Source organism: Geotrypetes seraphini, chromosome 13 (assembly GCF_902459505.1).
Source record: "Geotrypetes seraphini chromosome 13, aGeoSer1.1, whole genome shotgun sequence".
NCBI classification, from domain to species: Eukaryota; Metazoa; Chordata; class Amphibia; order Gymnophiona; family Dermophiidae; genus Geotrypetes; species Geotrypetes seraphini.
Genome location: NC_047096.1, coordinates 69461416 through 69483278, shown reverse-complemented (window position 1 = coordinate 69483278; position 21863 = coordinate 69461416). Strand labels below are relative to the sequence as shown.

At 40.2% G+C, this 21863-nt stretch overlaps 1 protein-coding gene across 5 annotated transcripts in view; it reads left to right on the top strand.

Moving 5' to 3' along the window:
• The window catches only part of TANC2 (tetratricopeptide repeat, ankyrin repeat and coiled-coil containing 2), a 460847-nt gene that overhangs the window by 346512 nt on the left and 92472 nt on the right, over window positions 1-21863 (top strand). For all 5 annotated transcript variants that reach the window (XM_033917627.1, XM_033917630.1, XM_033917629.1 and 2 more), the window contains 2 exons: window positions 5438-5604; window positions 9780-10387. In XM_033917627.1, the coding sequence (XP_033773518.1) occupies window positions 5438-5604; window positions 9780-10387 (775 nt within the window). The remainder of the gene's footprint in view (window positions 1-5437; window positions 5605-9779; window positions 10388-21863) is intronic.

Genomic DNA, 21863 nt, shown 5'->3' with positions numbered 1-21863 from the left:
TTTTGATCCGAAACAATTATGTGAATTTATTACAGCCAGAGAAGGGGGTGGAGTCACTATAGCTCCAATTGTACCAGCCACAGTGTAACGAACCGGCTGTCTGGGGGTTAAATATGTCCCAGATTCTGTCTAAATAGGTTAAGCATTTGTTTTCTTAACTTTATTTTTCCTTGTTCTTGGATACAATAACAATATGTAGACTAAATAATTAATTAATTAATTTGTTGTTTGATGTTAAATCAACCACATTTACTTTATTGGATATTATTTTCAAATCCTCTTCAAGTTTGTGTACTTGTTGTTTGTTGTTGTTATGATGAAAAATTTGAATAAAAATAAAAATTTTTTTTTTAAAGGGATGGTTAACAAGACTAAGGGCTCCTTTTACGATGACGCGTTAATGGTTTAACGCATATAATACCGTGCGCTAAACCGCCGGACGTGCTAGCCACTACCGTCTCCTTTTAAGCAGGCAGTAATTTTTGGCCAGCGCGGGGGGTTAGCGCATGATGAAAAGTCACGTGTTAACCCCGCTAGCGCGTCTTTGTAAAAGGAGCCCTAAGAATGTTATAATGCCTCTGTATCGCTCCATGGTACTACCTCATCTGAAGTATTGCATTCAATTCTGGTCTACTTATCTCAAGAAAGATATAGCGGCACTAGAAAAGATTCAAAGAGCGACCAAGATGATAAAAGGAAAGGAACTCCTCTTTTATGAGGAAAGACTAAAAAGATTAGGGCTCTTCAGCTTGGAAAAGAGGGGGAGATATGATTGAAGTCTACATAATCTAATCTAATCTAATCTTCTATTTCTGCGTCGCTCATATCAGTGATGTCTGGAACTAAAGAGTCAGTATAATGGATAAGTAAGATATTGTTGGCATAACAAGCTAACAAACAACAACACTGGTTAGACAGCTACATAAATGGAGCAAGACTGACATATAAGGCCTTTAGAAAAGCCATAAAAACTGCCTTATTCAACAGAATTGTCACCTAAAAAGTATCTTCACCCAACACTACATATGTCCACTCCTGCTTTCAAATCTGAAATGTATGTATAACATTTTTTCTGCTGCCTTTTCAAGACTCTGTTTGCTGTATTTTCACTGCCTGTTGTAAGACTCCATATGCTGTATCTCTCTGCCTTTTTGTAAGACTCTATATGCTCTTTGTAAGACCCTACACGCTGTATCCCGGACTTTTTTGTAAGATTCTATATGCTTTTGTAAGTGTCTGTATACTGTATCCCGGATCTCAACACATTGTAACTTCGCTGATTGTCCAGCTCTCTTCGGTGTGAACCGCCTAGAAGTCTCACGACTATGGCGGTATAGAAGAATAAAGTTATTATTATTATTATTAATAACAGTATGCCTTTATCCCTAATTCTTGGATCAGGATGGCAAGAGGACTTACCTTATTTTTCGCTCCATAAGATGCACTTTTTCCCCCCTAAAAAGTGGGTTGAAGTAAGGATGTGTCTTATGGAGCAAATACCACAACACCCCCCACCCAACCAACCTGTTTTTAATCGCTTTGGAGGCCTCATGCATTCGCGCTGGAGGGAGTAGGGGCTGCGGGTGCTTGGGACCATTGCCTGGCCTTGGTCGTGCTAGTGGTTATGGCAGCGAAGGTGGTGGATATTGGCGACTGTCATCCACCAGTGTTTTTCGGCCAGTGTTTTTATCTCCACTATCTGGGGATGTCGGCCTTCTCTGAGGTGGCACTGGAGAAGAAGTTCTCAGAGCTGAGCAACTCGCAGCAGAGCATGCAGACACTATCCCTGTGGCTCATCCACCACTGCAAGAACTTGCGGGTAATCATGGCCATCTGGGAGCGGGAGCTGCACAGAGAAAAGAGGCCTGTGGGGAGGGGGACTTTGCTGTGAACTCGGCGAAACAGAAGAGGCTGAGTTCACCCTACTGTTTTGTTCTTTTGCTGCACGGGCTTGTTTTGCGTTGCTCGCCTTCCCTATCCAGGTGGAGCCGATGTGGGATAGACGTGAGGTAATTGTCCATCGTAAAGAGTATGTTTTTTAGCTCTAAGCGGAGCAAATGTTTTTTCACAGCACATTATAATTGAAATTATAAAATTGCGAAACCAACTAAAAATATAGTTTGAGAGTTATTTATTTAAAGTTCTTTATACTAATTGTAACAATGGAGAAACTAAAGTAGATAGAATAGAATTGCTAATCAATGCGATGGATGTGCTTATTTTTGAGTGCAAATTAACTCAAAGCATGGCTCAATAGTTGACAAGCAAATATGCATGTCATCATCTACCATCTGCAGTCGTTCTCTTTTTTTCAATTTAATTTCTGTCAGAGCTGAAGATCCAAGTTCGCTAAGATAAGAAGATCCAAACAGTAACAAAGCCTTGATTGCTTTATTGCTCAAGTTAGGATAATTGCTGCATAAAAAATAAAAATAAAATTACTTGTCTTTCAAGAACCAATCACCTCAAAGAATGATGCTTGTCTGGGTGGTTGTATCCTTAAGCACAGGTGTTAATAATATTGACACACACTTGCGTACATGTAATCTATTCTACTTATGAAGGGAATTTTTAAAATTAAAATAAAATTCTGGAATCTCTTGTGGCACACCACTGTGCCTTGGCACACAGTTTGAGAGACACTGCTCTAGTCCCAGGAAATGCAAACACAGGCTGATAACTGGGGGACGCTCCTATGAATATCCAGCTATTTCAATTAGCACAGTCTAAACACAATCAAATATCAGTTTGTGCTAAATACAGATGCCTTTCATACATACCATATTTTCCCATATATAGGCTGCGGCCTGTACATAGGTTTTACAAACCCGTGTATGGGGCGCGTCCTAGTTAAATGGGGCGGCCTATATTAAAAATTTTAATCATGCCCCCACCCCCGGTACCTTTTTCGTAAGCCCCCTCAGTGGCACACGGCTCGGGTCTCCAGCGGTGCAGGGCAGCCGCGATCTCTTCGGAGTCCAGCCTGCCCCCGTACTACTTGCTGAGTGGCTGAGGTCAGTTCTCGCGAGTCCCACAAGAACTGATGTTGGCCATTTATCGAGTGGTGCAGGGGCAGGCCGGATGCTGAAGAAATTGCAGCTGCCCTGCATCACTGGAGACTCAAGCTGCGTGCCAGCGAGGGGGCTTACGAAAAAGGTACCGGGGGTGGGGGGTTGAATGGAAAAGGCAGGGGGAGGTACCGGAAGATAAGCTGCAGCTAATATCATGGAGCAGCTTATCTTCTGGTTTTTAAACATAGGCCGCCTTTTTCTGCAGCCTATACATGGGTGCGGCCTATGCAGAGGGGTGGCCTATATGTGGGGAAATACAGTACTGTAGGCAAAAATGTTGAAATTATAAACTCAACAAAAAAATGGCAAACCTCATGTTTTTCTAATAATTTTTTGTAGGGATCTTCAGAACGCTGTCAGAGATAATAACTACCGACTATCATCGATCCATTTTAATGTGCCAGTGTTGCTAATAGTGTCTCTTCTTAAATATATTCACTTTTTCCACCTTTTCATTTTTCACTTTTCAATGTGCAATAACCGTAAAATTTTCAAACACTTATGTCATGCAACTAAACTTCATTTTATACTCTTCGGCTAACATCGCCACCTCTCTCGACATGCATGTTTCAGATAATACTTTCTTCAGGGGCGAGGGGTTGTAATTACATGCCTATAATCAATCTCCTGGGGTTCCGTATAACATTGAAAAGTGAAACATAAAAGATGGAAAAAGTGAATATATTTAAGAAGAGACATTATTAGCAACACTGGCACATTAAAATGAGTCAATGAAGACCAATGCGGTTGGTAGTTATTATCTCCGACGGCGTTCTGAAGACCAGTACAAAAAATTCTTAGAAAAACATGTGGTTTGCCAGTTTTATGTTGAGTTTATAATTTCAAAGTATTCAAACAACAAAAGGCACCCCTGTACTTTCACTAATCTCTTGTTGACTGAGATGTGCTCAGAACCGTTGTCAGCTTCCTTAGTCTATCATTGCATAGCAAACAATCTTTAGAGATACAGTGGTGCCTCACACAACGAACTTAATTGGTTCCAGGAGCAAGTTTGTTATGCGAAAAGTTCGTTATGTGAAACGCGTTTTCCCATAACAATACATGTTAAAAAAAATAATTCGTTCTGCAGCATAAAATATGCTAAGATGACATAAAAAAAGATAAATTTGTCAAAATGGTGAAAATGGTGGTCTTGCTGAGGCCAAACTCTTTGACGAGGTCACACTGTTTGACCCCACATTCACTCCTTCTAATTATTTCCCGTTTCATTTCAACAGAAATCACCTTCCTGCTTTTTTTAGAAGCCATGATATATAAAAAATATTGAGTTTATCTTAAAAGGACGACTGTATACAGTGAGAGAGGGCAGTTAAGCGCAGTGACTAACGACTGCCTGCAGTGCCTGCGCGGAAGGATGCAATACATCGGCAGCTCGGGCGACTTCGTTGTGTGAAACGAAGTTCGTTGTGTGAAACGAAGTTCGTTGTGTGAATCAAGACATGAAGTTCGTTGTGTGCAGCGTTCGTTGTGCGAGGCGTTCGTTATGCGAGGCACCACTGTACCATGTAAATAAACCATTACTGTTTGTTTCTTTGAAAAATATAAGCTTTCTCAAATCCCTTCACTGGGTACTTAGCTGAGGTTGCTGAAATGATCTTCAAAAGCAAGCTATATCGGGTTCTGACGCGTTTTGCCAAACCGGCTTCCTCAGAGAACCCACAATTAACTTTTAATTGTAACAAGTAGTTATCTTCTTCCTCATACTTTGCTGATCTCACTTCCTTTTCATGTTAGATGAAATGCTGGGAAAATGTGAACACTCGATCTAGGCATCCTATTTCCCACATTGAACCCTTATGCAAAATGGGGCTTAAAGCTTTTTTTAAGGGAGAATTTGATTGTGATTCCAAGAAAACAGATTAAGATTTATAGTCTAAAAAATTAAAGTGTAGTGGCCTTTACAAGAATGAATGATAGAAAAAGAAACACCAATAGTTCGTTACCAGAAAGAATTAAAAATATTAAGTTCTTACTTTTGCAGAGAGAAAAACAGTTTGCCATACCTCATCTCTCCTTACCTTTTCACTGGTCAGGATTACAGCATAATCTCATTCATTATCAAAGAAAAAATATGGAAGGCCTTCTATTCACCACTTGAACTTCAACAATTGCTCTTGTCCTTTAATTTTTTTCTAATCTTTTGCTATTAGTGAAGTAGAAGAAAGTGGCTGAACATTTTCTAAGGATGCAGCAATGTTGATGTTTTGTATTCTTAAGTACCGGTATATGCATAAAATATGTGATGTATATTTGTGTATTCATATAAAAGAGAGGACATGAACTTCTGTTTGAGATTTCCATGACTGCAGTAGTAATGTTCTTATGTGAATTGTTGATTCTTCTAGAGCGGAAGATTCCTGATGAAGATTACATAATTCTAATTGATGGATTAAATGAAGCAGAGTTCCATAAACCAGATTATGGTGATACCATCGTGTCATTTTTGAGCAAAATGGTGGGGAAATTCCCATCCTGGCTGAAGCTGATTGTGACCGTCAGGACCACCCTACAGGTTTGCTTGATCTCCTTGACCTCATTCCTTATCTTGCTTAAGGGCTCCACAAAGATTATATATAATGGGTTTGGCCATTATTGCCCACATTCAGTATCATTTAGAAAGAAGAACTAAAAATTCAAAAAAATTAATTGATGGCCTCCACTTCTTGCACAAAATCAGTGGTTCCCATATGCACAGCCTGGTGTGGAAAATGACTAAGTTCTAAATAGGCAGCATTAGTAGGAAAGTTTTATGCTATGAAAGCAGTACAGTACTCATTTTCCTAATGAGCAATAAAATCAGACACTGCTGTTTCACTGACCTGTGACTGACCACAGAGCAGAACTAGCATTACTTGACAGGAAGGAAAGCAGAAGGAAGCAACAAATGCTCATGAAGCCATGGCTAATGATTTGCTAATGTTTCAAGTTTCAAGTTTTTGATAAAACGCTTATCTGAAGGTACAAAGCGTTGTACAAAAAAAATTTAAAAATAACAAGGAGACAAACTGGAGACCAATTAGACATACATGACTAATAATAATTCTTGGGCTGACTAACATGCTTAAGATACAGAAAACAATAGGAAAGGGGGGAGAACTACAATATTTAAAGAAAAGGTACATAGAAGGGAAATACAAGAGGGAGTAGGGAAGCAGAAGAATTGCTAGGAAACTGAAAAAGAGAGAAATTTTAGACACTGTTAAGGTAAATATATATCATATTGTCAGTTTAAGGCATCTTTAAAAAGAAAACACTTTAAACTGCTTTTGAACTTTTGCAGATTTTGTTCAGATCTTAAGTATAGAGGAAGGGAGTTCCAGGTCATTGGGGCGGTCACTGAAAAGATAAAAGTGCGACGAATACCGATTATTTTCAAAGAGGGAACATTAAGAGTGTGCTGTGAAATTGATCTGAGGGTTCTCGGAGGGTCGTACGGAATCAAGAGTCTGTCTATGAAAGCTGGGGCATTAGTTGGTATAGTTTTAAAAGTCAGAAGAGCAATTTTATATGTTATCCTATGTATAACAGGCAATCAGTGGGCTTTTCGCAACAGTGGGGTTACGTGATCAAATTTATTAGATCCTGAAATAATCTTAATAACTGTGTTTTGGATAAGTTGAAGACGTTTTATATCTTTTAGGCATATCCCTTTTAATAAGGAATTGCAATAATCCATTTTGGATATTACAAGGGAGTGGATTAACATGTTAAGGGAATTAGCATCAAGAAGGGGGACCAATGATCTAATCATCCTCAGCTTATAAAAGCAATTTTTAACCACTGCACTAATTTGTGGATGAAATGTAAGTTTATTGTCTATAAGGACGCCTAGAATTTTGATAGTAGTGATTGGTGTAAGAGGTGTATTATTAATCGAAATTGGGGCAGTTAATTGTACCCCTTCTTTCCATGAGAAAAAGCTATTGGGCGATAATTTGAACTGTCGTTAAGGTTATTCTTTGGGTCTTTAATAATCGTGTAAAGAATTGAATGTTTCCACTTAGCTGGAAGACTTACAGTAGAGAGACTTTTGTGAATAATTTGAAGGATATAGGGTCCAAATATAGAAAAGTAACGTTTGAAAAAGAAAGGAGGAAGGGACACAGTTTTGGAACTTTTATTATTAATAGAGTGAAGTATATTTTCAATATCTTTTAAAGAGGGAAGTATGAAATTAGAGCATGTAGTGGTTAATGATGTATTCCTAGTTGTTTCTTTATCACTTTTATCAGAGCTAGCAACACTTGAAAAGGTAGTGACTTTACTTGTGATGTTAGATCTTAGTAGTTTAAATTTTGTCTGAAAAATGTTTGCTAAGCATTGGGAGTTTCTTCCGTGGGGATGGCTGGTTTATGTTTGAAAACCGTTAACTGTTTTAGAATTTTGAATAGAGTTGATGAATTTTTCATTTTGGAAATTTTTTTCATATAAAATTGTTTCTTTATGGTATTGATTGATTGGCGATAATGCAGAGAATGTTTCTTATAGTTGTCTAGATTGTTTAGAACACCATTTGCGTTCAGCAGAATGCAATTGTCGTTTTAATAGTGTAAGAGCAGAATTAAACCAGGGATTACGTTGTTTTTAGGGGAAATTGTTCGGGTCGATATTGGTGCTATTATATCTAAAAGGGATCGACAGATACTATCCAAATAGATAGTTGTTCATTAATAGCTGCAGAATTGAATTTCTTAGAATCAATTGATAGTGTTGTGGAAATAAGGGAGTCATTGATATTTTGAAAGTCTCTTATAGTGACGATTTTAGGCAGCTGAGAGAAAGTAGGAGATGACTGCAATGTAAAGACTGATTGAATAAGGCTATGATCAGATTAGGAAAATTTGATTATGTTAGGTTGTGAGAAATGTGAGAGAGAATCACATGGAATGAAAATCATGTCTAAGGTGTGACCCTTTATATGTGTTGGGCCAGAGTTTAATGCTACAAGGTTAAGATCATTGACGTGTTATAAATTCAGATGTAAATGGGTTAAATAGATCATCAAAATGAAGATTAAAGTCACCCAGGAGAAGAGGAAATTGAGAAGTAATTGAGAAATCAGAAATAATAGATAACAACTGGGTGACTATGGACTGGTTAATTGGTGGAGGAATATATAGTAGTAATAAGTCAATCTTTGGATTTGTATTAATTTTTAGTTGAATGTATTTGATGAAACATTTAGATTGAGTGATTTCAACCACTAAAGATAAGGTAGATTTGTAAATTATAGCGAGACCCCCTCCCTTCTTACCAGTGCGGTGATTAAAGCAAAAATTATAACCTGAGGGACTAGCATAGGAAAGATAGGCTTCGTCACCGTCGGAAAGCCAAGTTTCTACAATACAAAGAAGGTCTAAAGATTGGTTTGTTATAAGATCTTTAATGGTATGATGCTTGCTATGTAGTGATCTAACGATAATTAGGCCAATATTGAGGGAATTAGGTGGTAGGACGACTGAAGGCCTGAGGAAATTACCAGAGGATAACTTAATCAAGTTTGAAGGATTGGGAATAGATGGGGTGGCTGAAGGTGGGGGCCTGCGGCCCCATAAGACTGGGATCTGGGGTGGATTAGATTCCATTAAAAAGTTGTTTAATAATAGGCAAAAGAAGATTGAATATGCGTAGAATTTAAAGTAGGTTTTGCCAAGAGACAGCAAGGAGATGTTTTTGGAGAGAAATAGTTTTAGAGAAAGGAAGAAAGGAAATCTTGGAACTACACAAAGTTGCGCACAAAGGAGCGCATTAAGGAGCAGGACCTGCTCCTTAATCGCGCTCCTTTGGCGCGCGCCGCAAGTGGGGAAGTAAATGTGAACTGGAGAAAAGCAAGAAGTAATAGAAAAGGTGATATGATAAGTATGAGAGGAAATATTGTGCTTTGGGTTGATATGTTCAACTACTATTGACTGTCACAATTGTGAAGGTCCTCAAATTTTTAAATGTTTTTTCCACTCTGTTTTGTTTAAAAAAGAAACAAATGAGAATCGGTCTACAAACCTCTTCCAAAGATAATCAGTAAGCAGTAGTACTTTCAGGGTGTTTTCTGCATATAAGAGGGATTTCTCATTATCTGGCAGCTTGAAAAAAAAAAAAGGCTGTAACTTTCCTTCCTGTACTATGAAAGGTCACTTGGACACACAAAGTCAGAGGCGTGAAGGAAGTACAAGAGGTTTATTACAGCATGCTGGACTCTAGTGCAGTGAACAACCTGCCTTCTAGAGTATTAGAAACAGGAAATGCACGGACTTTTATGCCTTTTCTCTAAGCATACGCAAACTAATATATGCAAAAACTACAATTTTCATTTGTTACTTCTATAACTTTCTACAGTTATTATTGGTCCTAAGCCAGCACTTATGATAGGTTCAGGGATACAACTTATAGTTCTATAGGAAACTAGCTCATTTCTCTGCTTATCTAAATCTTACAGTTCTAAATGTTACATGTACAGAAGGGCAGGGTACATCATGGCTCAAACTCTTATCTATTTAGCTTACAATGTGGTAAGGCAGGAACATACATTTCAGGCAGATGAGGTCAATAGATTGTACACTGTTTTCAGCTATGTAGGCCAGAGCAATATTTTAAACAACAGTTTAACATTTCATGACCCTACACTATGTGGCTGGCTTACTTTTCTTTTCCTTTTGTAACTTTCTCTCCTTTGCCTTTTTTTTTCCAAAGGAAATCACCAAGTTGCTGCCTTTCCATCGGATTTTCCTGGACCGACTGGAAGAAAATGAAGCTATAGACCAGGATCTGCAGGCTTACATTCTCCACCGGATACACAGCAGCTCAGAGATCCAAAACAATATCTCCTTGAATGGCAAAATGGACAACACCACATTTGGTAAACTGAGCTCTCATCTGAAAACTCTGAGCCAAGGTTCTTATCTTTACCTAAAACTGACTTTTGATTTGATTGAGAAAGGCTACCTGGTACTGAAGAGTTCTAGCTACAAAGTAGTTCCTGTGTCCCTGTCTGAAGTGTACCTACTCCAGTGCAATATGAAATTTCCCACACAGTCTTCCTTTGACCGGGTAATGCCTCTCCTCAATGTGGCAGTGGCTTCATTGCATCCTTTGACTGATGAGCATATTTATCAGGCCATTAATGCAGGCAACATGGAGGGCACCTTGGAATGGGAGGACTTCCAGCAGAGGATGGAAAACTTGTCCATGTTCTTGATTAAGCGTCGGGACATGACTCGCATGTTTGTGCATCCTTCCTTCAGAGAATGGCTTATCTGGAGAGAGGATGGTGAGAAGACCAAGTTTCTCTGTGACCCTAGGTGAGCAACATTATTTTATGTATAGTACGGGTTGAGGGATGGGGCAGGGACATATACACATGCAAATGACTCTATCAGCTCGACTTTTCCACTGATGTAACTGCTTTTATCTGCGTTGCTGCCTTTCTCCAGTTACTCCCATTCACTATGCCACCTCTAGTGAAACAAGTTTCCTTCAAAAACAAGTTTTTGTACTCCTATCTCCATATTATGGATATGGGTAATCCTTTTATTAACAAACCACCATAGTCCTTGTAAAGTTGTATTGCCCTTAGCAAAGAAGATGCATTAATAAATTTGTTACAGGCCTTCTGCTCTACCAACTTCTCAATCCAGTATCCAGGTTTACCTGTAATATTTCATCATGTGGCTAGAAAAGAAGCAAAAACTCGAGAGTTTATTAATTTGGTGAAAGAATGGAGAGATTTAGCAAGAACTAAGAATATGCAAACATTGTGCTGCATTGTAGCTCACAGGGACAGATACTGTGTTTTCAAGGGTTGCAGAAGCTGTTAATCCATCTCCCAGTGAGGCTTTCCAGAAGATCAGAAGTGTAATCCAGCATGCAGTAGTCATTCTCTGGCCCTCATATAAACCCAGCATATACTCGAGGGGAGAAAGTGACTGTCATATTGTTGTATTTTCTAGCCACAGGAGTGAGCACATTGATTAATGGCATGTGTCAGTCACTGGGGAAACAGCACATTGATCCAGCCAGTGTAGAAGATTTCCTTGCAAGCAAAAAGGATTGAAAAATTACCATACTGTTTAGCAAGTATCAGAAGAAATTCTGTCGCTAACTGTACTTTCCTACACCGTACAGTATAGTGCATCTCTTCATAAAATCTCTTAGCAGGATGTCAGTAGTCAGTCTCTGGCCCTCGGGGCCAAATTAGCAGTTACTACTTGATTACAACACAGCTGGGATTCAGACTACTTTCAACTTATATTCCCATTAACAAGTAAGATTTATTTTTTTGGTATTTTAGAAATGATGTAATGTCTTTCTGTTGGAATGGTTTTCATTGTGGTGTGGATTAGATCTCAACCTACTGATTACTAACAGGAGTCTAGTTAATTTGAATCCCAGTGTATGAAATTATCATTAAATACCAAAACACTGGTTTTAAATTAAATTGTCAATAAATTTCAATTCATGTTATATTTAACGTGAATTGAATTTTATTGACAATTTAATTTAAAACCATTGTTTTGGTATTTAACAATTAGATCTCAACCTGCCATATCAAACTGTACCTCATCCTGCACCACATTTTCCTCTGTCTTTTTCTAAAGTGGAAGTTAGTGAGATTTCTAGAATCAAATGAAACTCAGGACCCAAGGCAGCATGGTTTACAAGAGGCAGGTCTTGTCAAACAAATCTGCTTGATTTCTTTAACTGGGTAACCAAACAGTTGGATAAGGGAAGGGCGCTAGATATGGTGTACTTGGATTTTAGCAAAGCTTTTGACATGGTTTTGTTTAGGCGGTTGATAAATAAACTGAGTACCCTCGGTATGTTACCTAAAGTGACGGACTGGATTAAAAACTGGTTAAGTGGAAGGAGATAGAGGGTAGTGGTAAATTGAGTATCCTTGGAGGAAAAATGTTGTTGTTAGCGGAGTGCCACAGAGATCAGACTGTGGGCTGGCTCTTTTTAATATTTTTGTAAGTAGTATTACAGAAGGTCTGTTTGGTAGTTTGTCTCTGTAATAGGTTAGACCAGGGGTGCCCAACGCGTCGATCGCGATCGACCGGTAGCTCAGGAAGGCAACGTAAGTCGATCGCAGAGCCCATCCCGGGCTCTGTGATAGACTCGTGTTGCTGTCCCGATCTACCGGGCCTATCAGCCTTCCTCTCCCCGATGTCAAAGACGCCGACGCCGGGCATTAGGCTGTTTTTGTCATTTCGGGGGGGGGGGCGTGGTGGCGTGGCGGCGGCAACAGCAACAGCAACAGCAACAGCCTGAAAAAGAAATCATCCTGGCCCGGGTCGGTGTCATACTCTGGAACTTCTACCTCTTCCAGCAGCCCTCTCCCTTCTACCTGCTTCCGGCCACACCCCCTGCTCCGCGGCTCTCTTCGGCAACTCAGCAGCAGCGATCGACACAAGCTTCTGACGTCGGGGCCTACCCTCTGCGAGTCCCGCTTGTTTCAACTTCCTTTTTCCACAAAGACGGGACTCGTAGAGGGAAGGCCTCGATGTCGGCAGCTTATCTTGATCACCGCTGCTGACGAGTTGCTTAAGAGAGCCGCGGAGCAGGGGGGTTTTGCCAGGTGCAGGGAGAAGGGAGAGGGCCAGATGCAGGGCTTGTGGGTGAGGGAGCAGAAGAGAGAGAGAAAGAGAGAGGGGAGGGAAACAAAAGGAAATATTTCATACTGGGCTGGGCCGGAGTGGAGGGAGTGTGGAAAGATTCTGGCTACAGGGTGCATTAACAAAGGAAAAGGGGGGAAAGCTGAAAATGAAGATAGTGACACAAAGAAGAGAAAGAGTAAGCAGGACCTACTGAATAAGGATAGAGATACAGAGGGGACATGAAGAGGAGGTGAAATAGAGACATAGAAGTAATGCTGAAAAAGTGGGGGGGGGGGGGGAGATAAAGACATTGAAAGGGCAAATGGTGAACATGGGGTAAAGACAAGGACAGAGACAAATGAAGATTCTGAAAAAGTGGTGAGATAGGGATATAGGTGAGATGGACACAAAGAAGGGTGATGCTGGAAAATAGGTGGAATGGTAACTCTAACAGACACAGAAGGGAAATGATGGGCCCAGGGTGTCACATATGCTAGGTACGCCACCGATACTTTGAATAGTTAGTACTTAGCTTTCATTCGTGTGGATTAAATCGGGGACATAAAATTCACCGACATGTTTCACTGATAAGCTTTTTCAAGGTGCAGTCCCTAAAGAACGAACAGAAATATTCTATTAGCCAATTGCTCTGTAAAACATCAATATAAGAATAGGAATCAAACCCACCTCAGATTTAAGTCGCCAGTAACATAGACCACTTCATCCATGAAAATGGCGGCAGTGTTTTTTAGAGCTGTTTAAATCCTCCCTGAATTCAGTCAGCTAATCTCCCCAGAACAACGGGGAGAAAAGTGACTATGGAAAGCATGGAGGAGCAAAATTATTAAAGACTTTACAAATGCTATTACATTTTAGTGACGAAATGGACAGCTCTCCCTACCAGATTAGAATAGCAAGGTCCATTCTAATTCGTCATTCAATCCATTAGGATTTACAGAATTCAGAACATAAATCCAGCGTTGTTTGAGGTAATATTTTGATTTGATTCAGCCCATTGAATCAATTTTTCGATTCGATTTTCCTGCACAATTGGGTGTTTTTTCCCAAACATCCTGATGAGTTTGTTTTATAGCCTCTTCACCTCCTTTGCCCTCTCCTACCCACATTGGTGCTATGGTGTAAACAAATTAAACAAACAAAAAAGACTTTTCCTCTCTCTGTTAAATCCTAGCTCACATTCACGGACTAATACCAGCTCTGGCAGGATACAAATTTCAAATCTGACACATTGTAATCACAAAACAAAAAATAAAATTATTTTTTTACTTTTTGTTGTCTGGTCATTTTTCAAATCAGGTTGGTCCCAGGCTCTGCAACAAATGTCTTATGATAACTTTCTTGCCAGGGTCTCTTGCCCATTTTTTGTTGTCTTCTTTCTCTATCCATCTTCCATTTCTGTTCTCCCCTTCCATTTCCCTTCACTCCCCTCCCCTCCCCTGGAGGTCTGGCATCTTTCCTTTTTTCCTCCTCTATTCCTTTAGCTGCAGCGATGGATCCCACCATACCCAGATTCACCATTTCTCATTTTCTCAACTACCCTTTCATCCAGCATCTCTCCCTCCTTCCCCACTAGCTCTCCCTTTCTCTTTCTAACTGCCCTCCTATCCAGTATCTCTATCCCCTCCCCAAATACACACACACCATCCCTTGTGTCCAACTTCTCTCCCTTCCCTCCCTAAATCCCATTGTCCACCATCTCTCTCCCTCCCCTGTTTTTAGAGCCATTATTTTTTTTCTTCCCCATCTCCCCTCTCCATGATTTACCCCAAGCCCATCTTCCCCCCTCCACCAAGTTCATTTCTCCCATCCATCTTCTCCCCATCTCTCTTCCAATCCACCAGCTCCCCCAAGTCCATATCCCCTCTCCCTCCATCTACCTTTATTTTGACATTACAACATGTTGCCAGTGGCGGTAGTTATTTAGTGATCCACTCTTGCCACCACTCCTTGCGTATTCTCCCCACTGTGGCCCGCACTCATTGAAAACTTCCTGTTTCCTCTTGGGCGGCTGAAAGGAGAGAAGACGCCTGGAGTAGGGGCAGGGTAGTGAATTGCATTTGCTACCGCTGCTTTTGCCTGGCCAGGGAGGAGAGGAGAAATACTAATGCCCGGGAAGGAGAGAGCCTTGCTGCCGCTGATCTGCACGCAGAGGCCCGTTCAGGATTTCCCTCTGCCACCGGAGTCCTTGCTTCGATGTAACTTCCAGTTTTGCAAAACCAGAAGTTACATCAGAAGCAAGGACTTCAGTGGCAGAGGGAAAGCCTGAATGGGTCTCTATCAAGGGGGGCAACAAATCGGTAAGTCCGATTTTCTTCAAAAACAAATCGATTCGAATCAATTCACCTGAATTGATTCGAATCGCGAACCGGGCAGCACTAGTATGCACTGCACAAAAATATTTTAAAATAATTAAAACTGGATCCTATGAAGACAGCATCTTATGCAATCTCTAAATGATTTGCATAAGTAGTACAACAAGCCTATAGAGGATCTAAAAAAAATTTTTTTTTCTCTACTTATGTTTTCTGGGTTATTTGCTACTGCCCAAAGGCATTTAGTCTGGATGTGCAAAATGAGAGACATGAGGAAAAAGAATACTAACTGTAGATATACAATCTGAGGTTTAGTGTCTGTAGATATACAATGCTGAGGTTTAGTGTTTATTTGGCATTTTCTATACCAGCTTTAGTAAGATACATCCAAGCAGTTTACAAATGAAAGTATCCAATTTATTGTCCTTATGGGTTTAGTATCTTTTTCTATTTTTTTTTGTTTGTTTGTTTTTAGTCCCCTAGTAGCCCATTGGTTAGTTTCTTAGCTTGGGGTTGGTTGACAGAGGTGCTCTGGGTGTATTGATATTTTTTATATCTTTGTTTAAGTCATGAATGTTTTTCTTGTCTTTTGCTTACGGTACAGGTATCGTGGCCATGAGCACAACTGATCTTTTGGATAGCTTGTTCTTTGTTCGTAGGGGGGAGGGTTTTAGGTTGGATTAGCAGCTGAGAGTATATCAGGAACAACAAATCTTATATTTTGTATTGCTTGTCTGGATTTTGGAATTCTGTATTTCAATAAAAAGATTGAACATAAAGTATCCAATTTAAGAAAGTAATGCCACAATTGAACAGGACAGAAGAGAAAAATGATCACTAGAGAGAAGACTAAGACACAGTCTAACAAAGAAATTTGATAGAGGTTGTCATTGCTTCTATTCCAGGGATCAATCGAGTCAACCCCTGCCCCGCAAACACCCCACCCCCATTTATTTACCTGTTTTCTTATTTACTTCTTTATTTCCACTTGTATTTTAAAATGCAAAACAAACAACAAAGATTACCATACCAGTGCCAGTGTACACTTCTCCCTCCGTATCCATGGATTCGCTTATTTGCCCCCTAAAATTACATCATCATTAAAGTTCTTTTTCCTTTTACTGTACCGATAAAAAATTGTATCTCTTACCATTCACTCTGAAAATTGCTGCTACCATGCTTTCTTCCACAAATTCGCTGCTTCCATGCTTCCCAGTGTGCACTGAGAAAAGCACTGCTTCCCTGCATCCACAGGGAGAAAGGATTCTTTCCAGCATGCCTGCCCAGAAATTGCTGCTTGCTTGCTTGCCTGCCCAGAAATCGCTGTAGAAAAGTTATTTGCGATTCCAATAATAAAAACGGAAGGCTTTTTCTAAAAACCGCGAATAACATTTAAAAAGTTATTCGTGGTTTTTCCGTATTCGTGCCTATGGTCCGCCCGCATCCCCCACGAATACGGAGGGAGATGTGTAGTTTTAGTTCTATGCAAGCCCCTTCCAGAAACTGTCTGTCTCCCCCTGCCATCTCTCCTCCTGCCGCCCCTCCTTGGTATGGCATCTATCATCTTCCCTCTGTTCCCTAATGGTCCGGCATCTTTCTCTTTTCATTTTCTCCATTCAGACCTGATATCTCTGTCTCCTTCCCCGTTCTCTGACATCTCTCTCTCCCCTCCTTCTCTGGACTTCTTTCTCTATTTTCTGCTTCCGTCTAAATTAAATTCTTTCTTACTATTCAATCTTCAGTTTCCCTCTTTTCACAACAATCCTCCCCTTTCCTTCACCCCTCCACTATCTGATCTTGAATGCCGTCGCTGGGGAGGAGGGGGGGGCCATTGCCGATCTTAAGTGCTGCCCATCGCCGTGCCGTGGCTGGGGGGGGGCCCGTTGCTCATCTTAAGTGCCGCCCGTTGCTGTTTGAAAAAAAAGGCTCTCTCTTTGCCTTCCTTCAGTAGGCCCCCTAACAATTTTGGGTCCTAGGCACGTGCCTAATGAGCCTGTTCTTTAATCCGACCCTGCATACATGAACAGAATCTGGGTGGAACACAGACGGGACTTAGATATAGCTTATAGAATCCTGCTAGTTACATGCATGTTGCCAGCATTTAACCAGAAGCATTTATATCAACTCTATAGCTGACATAGGAACTTGTGCCTAAATTATATGCATATTATCTAACCTAAAGAAATGTACAGTAGTCGCTTTATAAAATAGCTCCAATCAGATGCCATTTAGTTGCTCTGTTATAAAATTGTTCTCTACATTCATGGCGCAAATTGCTAATTTTTGTTGATGGTATATAACAAAAATACAGTTTATTTAATGTGTGTTATATTCTGCTCCTAATACAAAAAATAGGGGGGGGGGACAAAATGTTTATGTTAAAAACAAAGGAGAGTCACCAAAGATGTAGGAAAAAAAAATAGCCAAGGTTTATTGACATAAAAACAAGAAAAAGACCTGCAAGAGCCAATGAAGGGTGCTTGTTTTGTTTTTAAAATCCTATAGGAATTCTTACTCCTCTTATTCCTTTATCGTGGAATGTTTATAGATTCTCTTTTGCAAGAGGCAATCAACAATTTAAATTATCCCTTCCATCCAGGAAAGGGATTAAAGGAGTTAAGGTTCTTAGTCAATCTTTGATTTTTAAATTTTCTCAACTTTGGAATGATCTTCCAACTCTTTTAAGGAGTTTTGGTTTGCTTCAATTTTTTCATAAATCTTTAAAAACCGTTTTAACATTTCGAAAATTGATTTTCTTTAAATTTATTTCTATTTCTAATGGTTGTTATCTGTCTAAGTTAACTATTGTAAACCGAGTTGAGCTTTCATAGAATGATGACTCGGTATATAAAGCCAAGCACTAGATTAGATTAAAAGAGGCCAAATGTTCAAAAATAGGCTAGTAAACAATGCTCAAATAAATGACTTGACATGGTGCCTTATTCCATCATAATCACCTGCATCAGGAGTCACAAACATCTAAAGGTTTTGAGCATAGCTACAAACAAATCATAACTCCAAAGTGAAAACAGTTTTGGCAGGAAACTTATTGCAATAGTATTTAAAGATATTAACGCTCATGCAGGAATAGCAAACCTAACAAAAACCCTGATTCAGCTTTGGCCATTTATTCATTTTAGCCTTGAAAATCAAGATGGCAGTTTTAAAATGAATATTCCCAGGCTGTCAGTCCTTACTGTGGCCTTGGCAAAGGGAGCATTGTCTTCACCTATCTTATAGGGAATTGCTTCTGTAAATCCTGTTTGTCTGGACTGGGCTAGCAGGAAGAAGAAATTTATTCATACCTGTTAATTTCCTGTCCTTGGTTCCTGCTACACCAGCCCAGGACCTGTCCTTGAAGACTACGTTCTGGGGGTCCCTTGGGACATTGTCTTCTTTTCAGCTGTGTCAGGAGTAACATAGTAAATGATGGCAGATAAAGACCTGCATGGTCCACCCAGTCTGCTTGACAAGACAGCCAGAGCCATATCCTTCACTTTACAGTTTATACATCTTTGTGATTAAACACTGGTACACTGGTATTGCAGATCAGGCAGCAAGCAATTAGCCACATACAGACAGTTATATACGATGCTGTCTTGAAACACAATACCATAACAGTATTCCAATACTCAGAGTCCATAGAGTGGTTTTATTATTAGGGATGTAGCATATCATCATACAATGTCAATACATGATTAAACCAACAATATTGCTAAACAAATTACTTGCCAATCTCAACCTTAATAAGTCTTCCCCTTCCCAACTGAGATACACAGCTCCTGCACTCCTAACATATGATATTAATTTGATATAAAGTACACAGCTGATCTTTCTCTGTGTTTGCCATTTTCAAGGCACAGACTATAGAAATCTGCCTAGCACTGGCCTTACTGCCCAACTATAGGAGTTGCCCATCCTGAGCCATCTTTGCCATTTATGGAACAAGGAATACGGAAGTCTATCTGACACCAAACTCCCAGTTGCTGGAGTTGTGTTATATAAGCAGGAGAGGTGTTTAGACCACATCAACAGCCATGAGGTCATTTAATTGTTTTGATTCCATCCTCTTTCTGTTTAGCGCCCCTGTTTATCCCACACATTTTAAAGAATTTTCTCACTGTTTTTATATCTTCAGCTTCTATCAGGAGTGCGTTCCATTAATCCACCACCCTTTCAGTGAAAAAATATTTCTTGATGTTACTTCATAGTCTACCATCCTGTAACCTCAATTCATGCCCTCTAGATCTGCTGCTTTTTCATCTCTGGAAAAATGTGTTTGTATATCAATACCTTTCAAGAGGCAAAAACTCATAGCAATTTTTTTTAGATACATCAGAAGCAGAAAACCTGTGAGGGAATCTGTGGGACCATTGAATGATCTAGGAGCGAAAGGGGCGCTCGGGGAGGATAAGGCCACAGTAGAAAGACTGAATGAATTCTTTGCTTCGGTCTTTACGGAAGAAGATGTAAGAGATCTACCATGAACCGGAAATGGTTTTCAAGGGTAATGATGTGGAGGAACTGAAAGAAATCTCGGTGAATCTGGAAGATGTACTGAACCAAATCGACAAGTTAAAAAGTGATAAATCACTAGGACCGGATGGTATATATCCCAGGATATTAAAAGAACTCAAAAATGAAATTGCTGACCTACTGTTAGTGATCTGTAACCTGTCGCTAAAATCGTCTATAGTAGCTGAAGATTGGAGGGTGGCCAATGTTATGCCGAGTTTTAAAAAGGGATCTAGGGGAGATCTGGGAAATTACAGACCGGTAAGCCTCACTTCGGTGCCGGGCAAAATGGTAGAAACAATTATAAAAAATAAAATTGTGGAACACGTAGACAAGTATGATTTAATGAGACTGAGTCAGCATGGGTTCAGCCAAGGGAGATCTTGCCTCACAAATTTGCTTGACTGATTTGAAGATATGAACAAACATGTGGATAAAGGTGAGCCAGTTGATATAGTATATCTAGATTTTCAGAAAGCTTTTGATCAAGTTCCTCACGAGAGGCTCCTGGGAAAATTAAAGTGTCATGGGATAGGTGGCACAGTTCAGTTGTGGATTAGGAATTGGTTATCGGATAGAAAACAGAGGGTAGGGCTAAATAGTCATGTTTCTCAATGGAGGAGAGTAAACAGTGGAGTACCGCAGGGGTCTGTACTGGGACCAGTGCTATTTAACTTATTTATAAATGATCTGGAAATTGGAATGACGAGTGAGGTGATTAAATTTGCAGATGACACTAAACTGTTCAAAGTTGTTAAAACGCATACGGATTGTGAAAAATTGCAGGCCGACCTTAGAAAATTGGAAGACTGGGCGTACAATGGCAGATGAAATTTAATGTGGACAAATGCAAAGTGATGCATGTTGAGAAGAATAACCTGAATCACAGTTACCGGATGCTAGGGTCCACCTTGGGGATTAACGCCCAAGAAAAGTATGTGGGTGTCATCATAGACAATACGATGAAATCTTCCGCCCAATATGTGGCGGCGGCCAAAAAAGCAAATAGGATGCTAGGAATTATTAAAAAAAGGGATGATTAACAGGACTAAGAATGTTATAATGCCCCTGTATCGCTCCATGGTGCTACCTTATATACTCACTGGTCTGTAGTTTGCTGTCTCTGTCCTGCAGCCCTTTTTGTGGAGTGGGATTACATTGGCGGTTTTCCAGTCCAAGGGGACCCTTCCTGTGCTTAGGGAAAGATTGAAAAGAACAGATAATGGTTCTGCCAGGACTTCCCTTAACTCCCTGAGCATTCTGGGATGTAGGTTATCCGGTCCCATGGCTTTGTTTACTTTGAGTCTTGAAAGTTCGTCGTAGACGCTACTGGGCGTAAATTCAAAATCTTGAAACGGGTCTTTCTGGTTATCTCCTGCCTGCAGCTGTGGACCAACTCCCAGCGCTTCTCGGGTAAATACTGAACAGAAGTATTGGTTTAGTAGTTCTGCCTTCTCAGAATCTGATTCCACAAAGTTACCGTCCGATTGCTTCAGGCGTACTATCCCATCTTTGTTTCTTTTCCTGTCACTAATATAGCTGAAGAAAGATTTATCCCCTTTCTTAATTTTCCGTGCTAACTCTTCCTCCATTCGGAGTTTGGCCTCTCTGACTGCTGTTTTGACAGCTTTAGATATGTCTAGATAGTCCTCTTTTGCCCCCTCTCTGCCTAAATGTTTGTAGGTGATAAATGCGTCTTTTTTCTGTTTAACTAGGTCTGAAATTTCTTTACTGAACCATTGGGGTCTTTTGTTTCTCCTGCGTTTACTTACTGTCTTTATGTATCGGTCTGTTGCTTCATGAAGTATGGATTTCAGAGACGACCACATATCCTCCACATTGTCAGATTTTGCTTGTTTATGTAGCTCCTGATGGACAAAATTTCCCATGCGGTTGAAGTCTGTACCTCTAAAGTTGAGAACCCTTGTTGCTGTGTTTGTCTTAGGGAAACCTTTCTTGAGGTTGAGCCATACCATATTATGGTCGCTGGAGGCCAGTGTGTCTCCTACTGAGACTTCCGTGACGCTATCTCCATTGGTGAGGACTAGGTCTAGTAACGCCTGGTCCCTGGTGGGCTCCAACACCAATTGCTTGAGACCTGCACCCTTTATGGAGTTTAATATTCTTTTGCTGCTACCCGTAGTCGCGGAGAGTGTGTTCCAATCTGCATCTGGCATGTTGAAGTCTCCTAGCATTACTGAGTCCCCGCGCAGTGTGATGTTCTCTATGTCCTCGATTAATTCCATGTCTTTGTCCTCCTGTTGCCTGGGAGGTCTATATATCACACCAAGGTATAGGCATTTTTCTTTCCCTCTGGCCAGGTTCACCCAGAG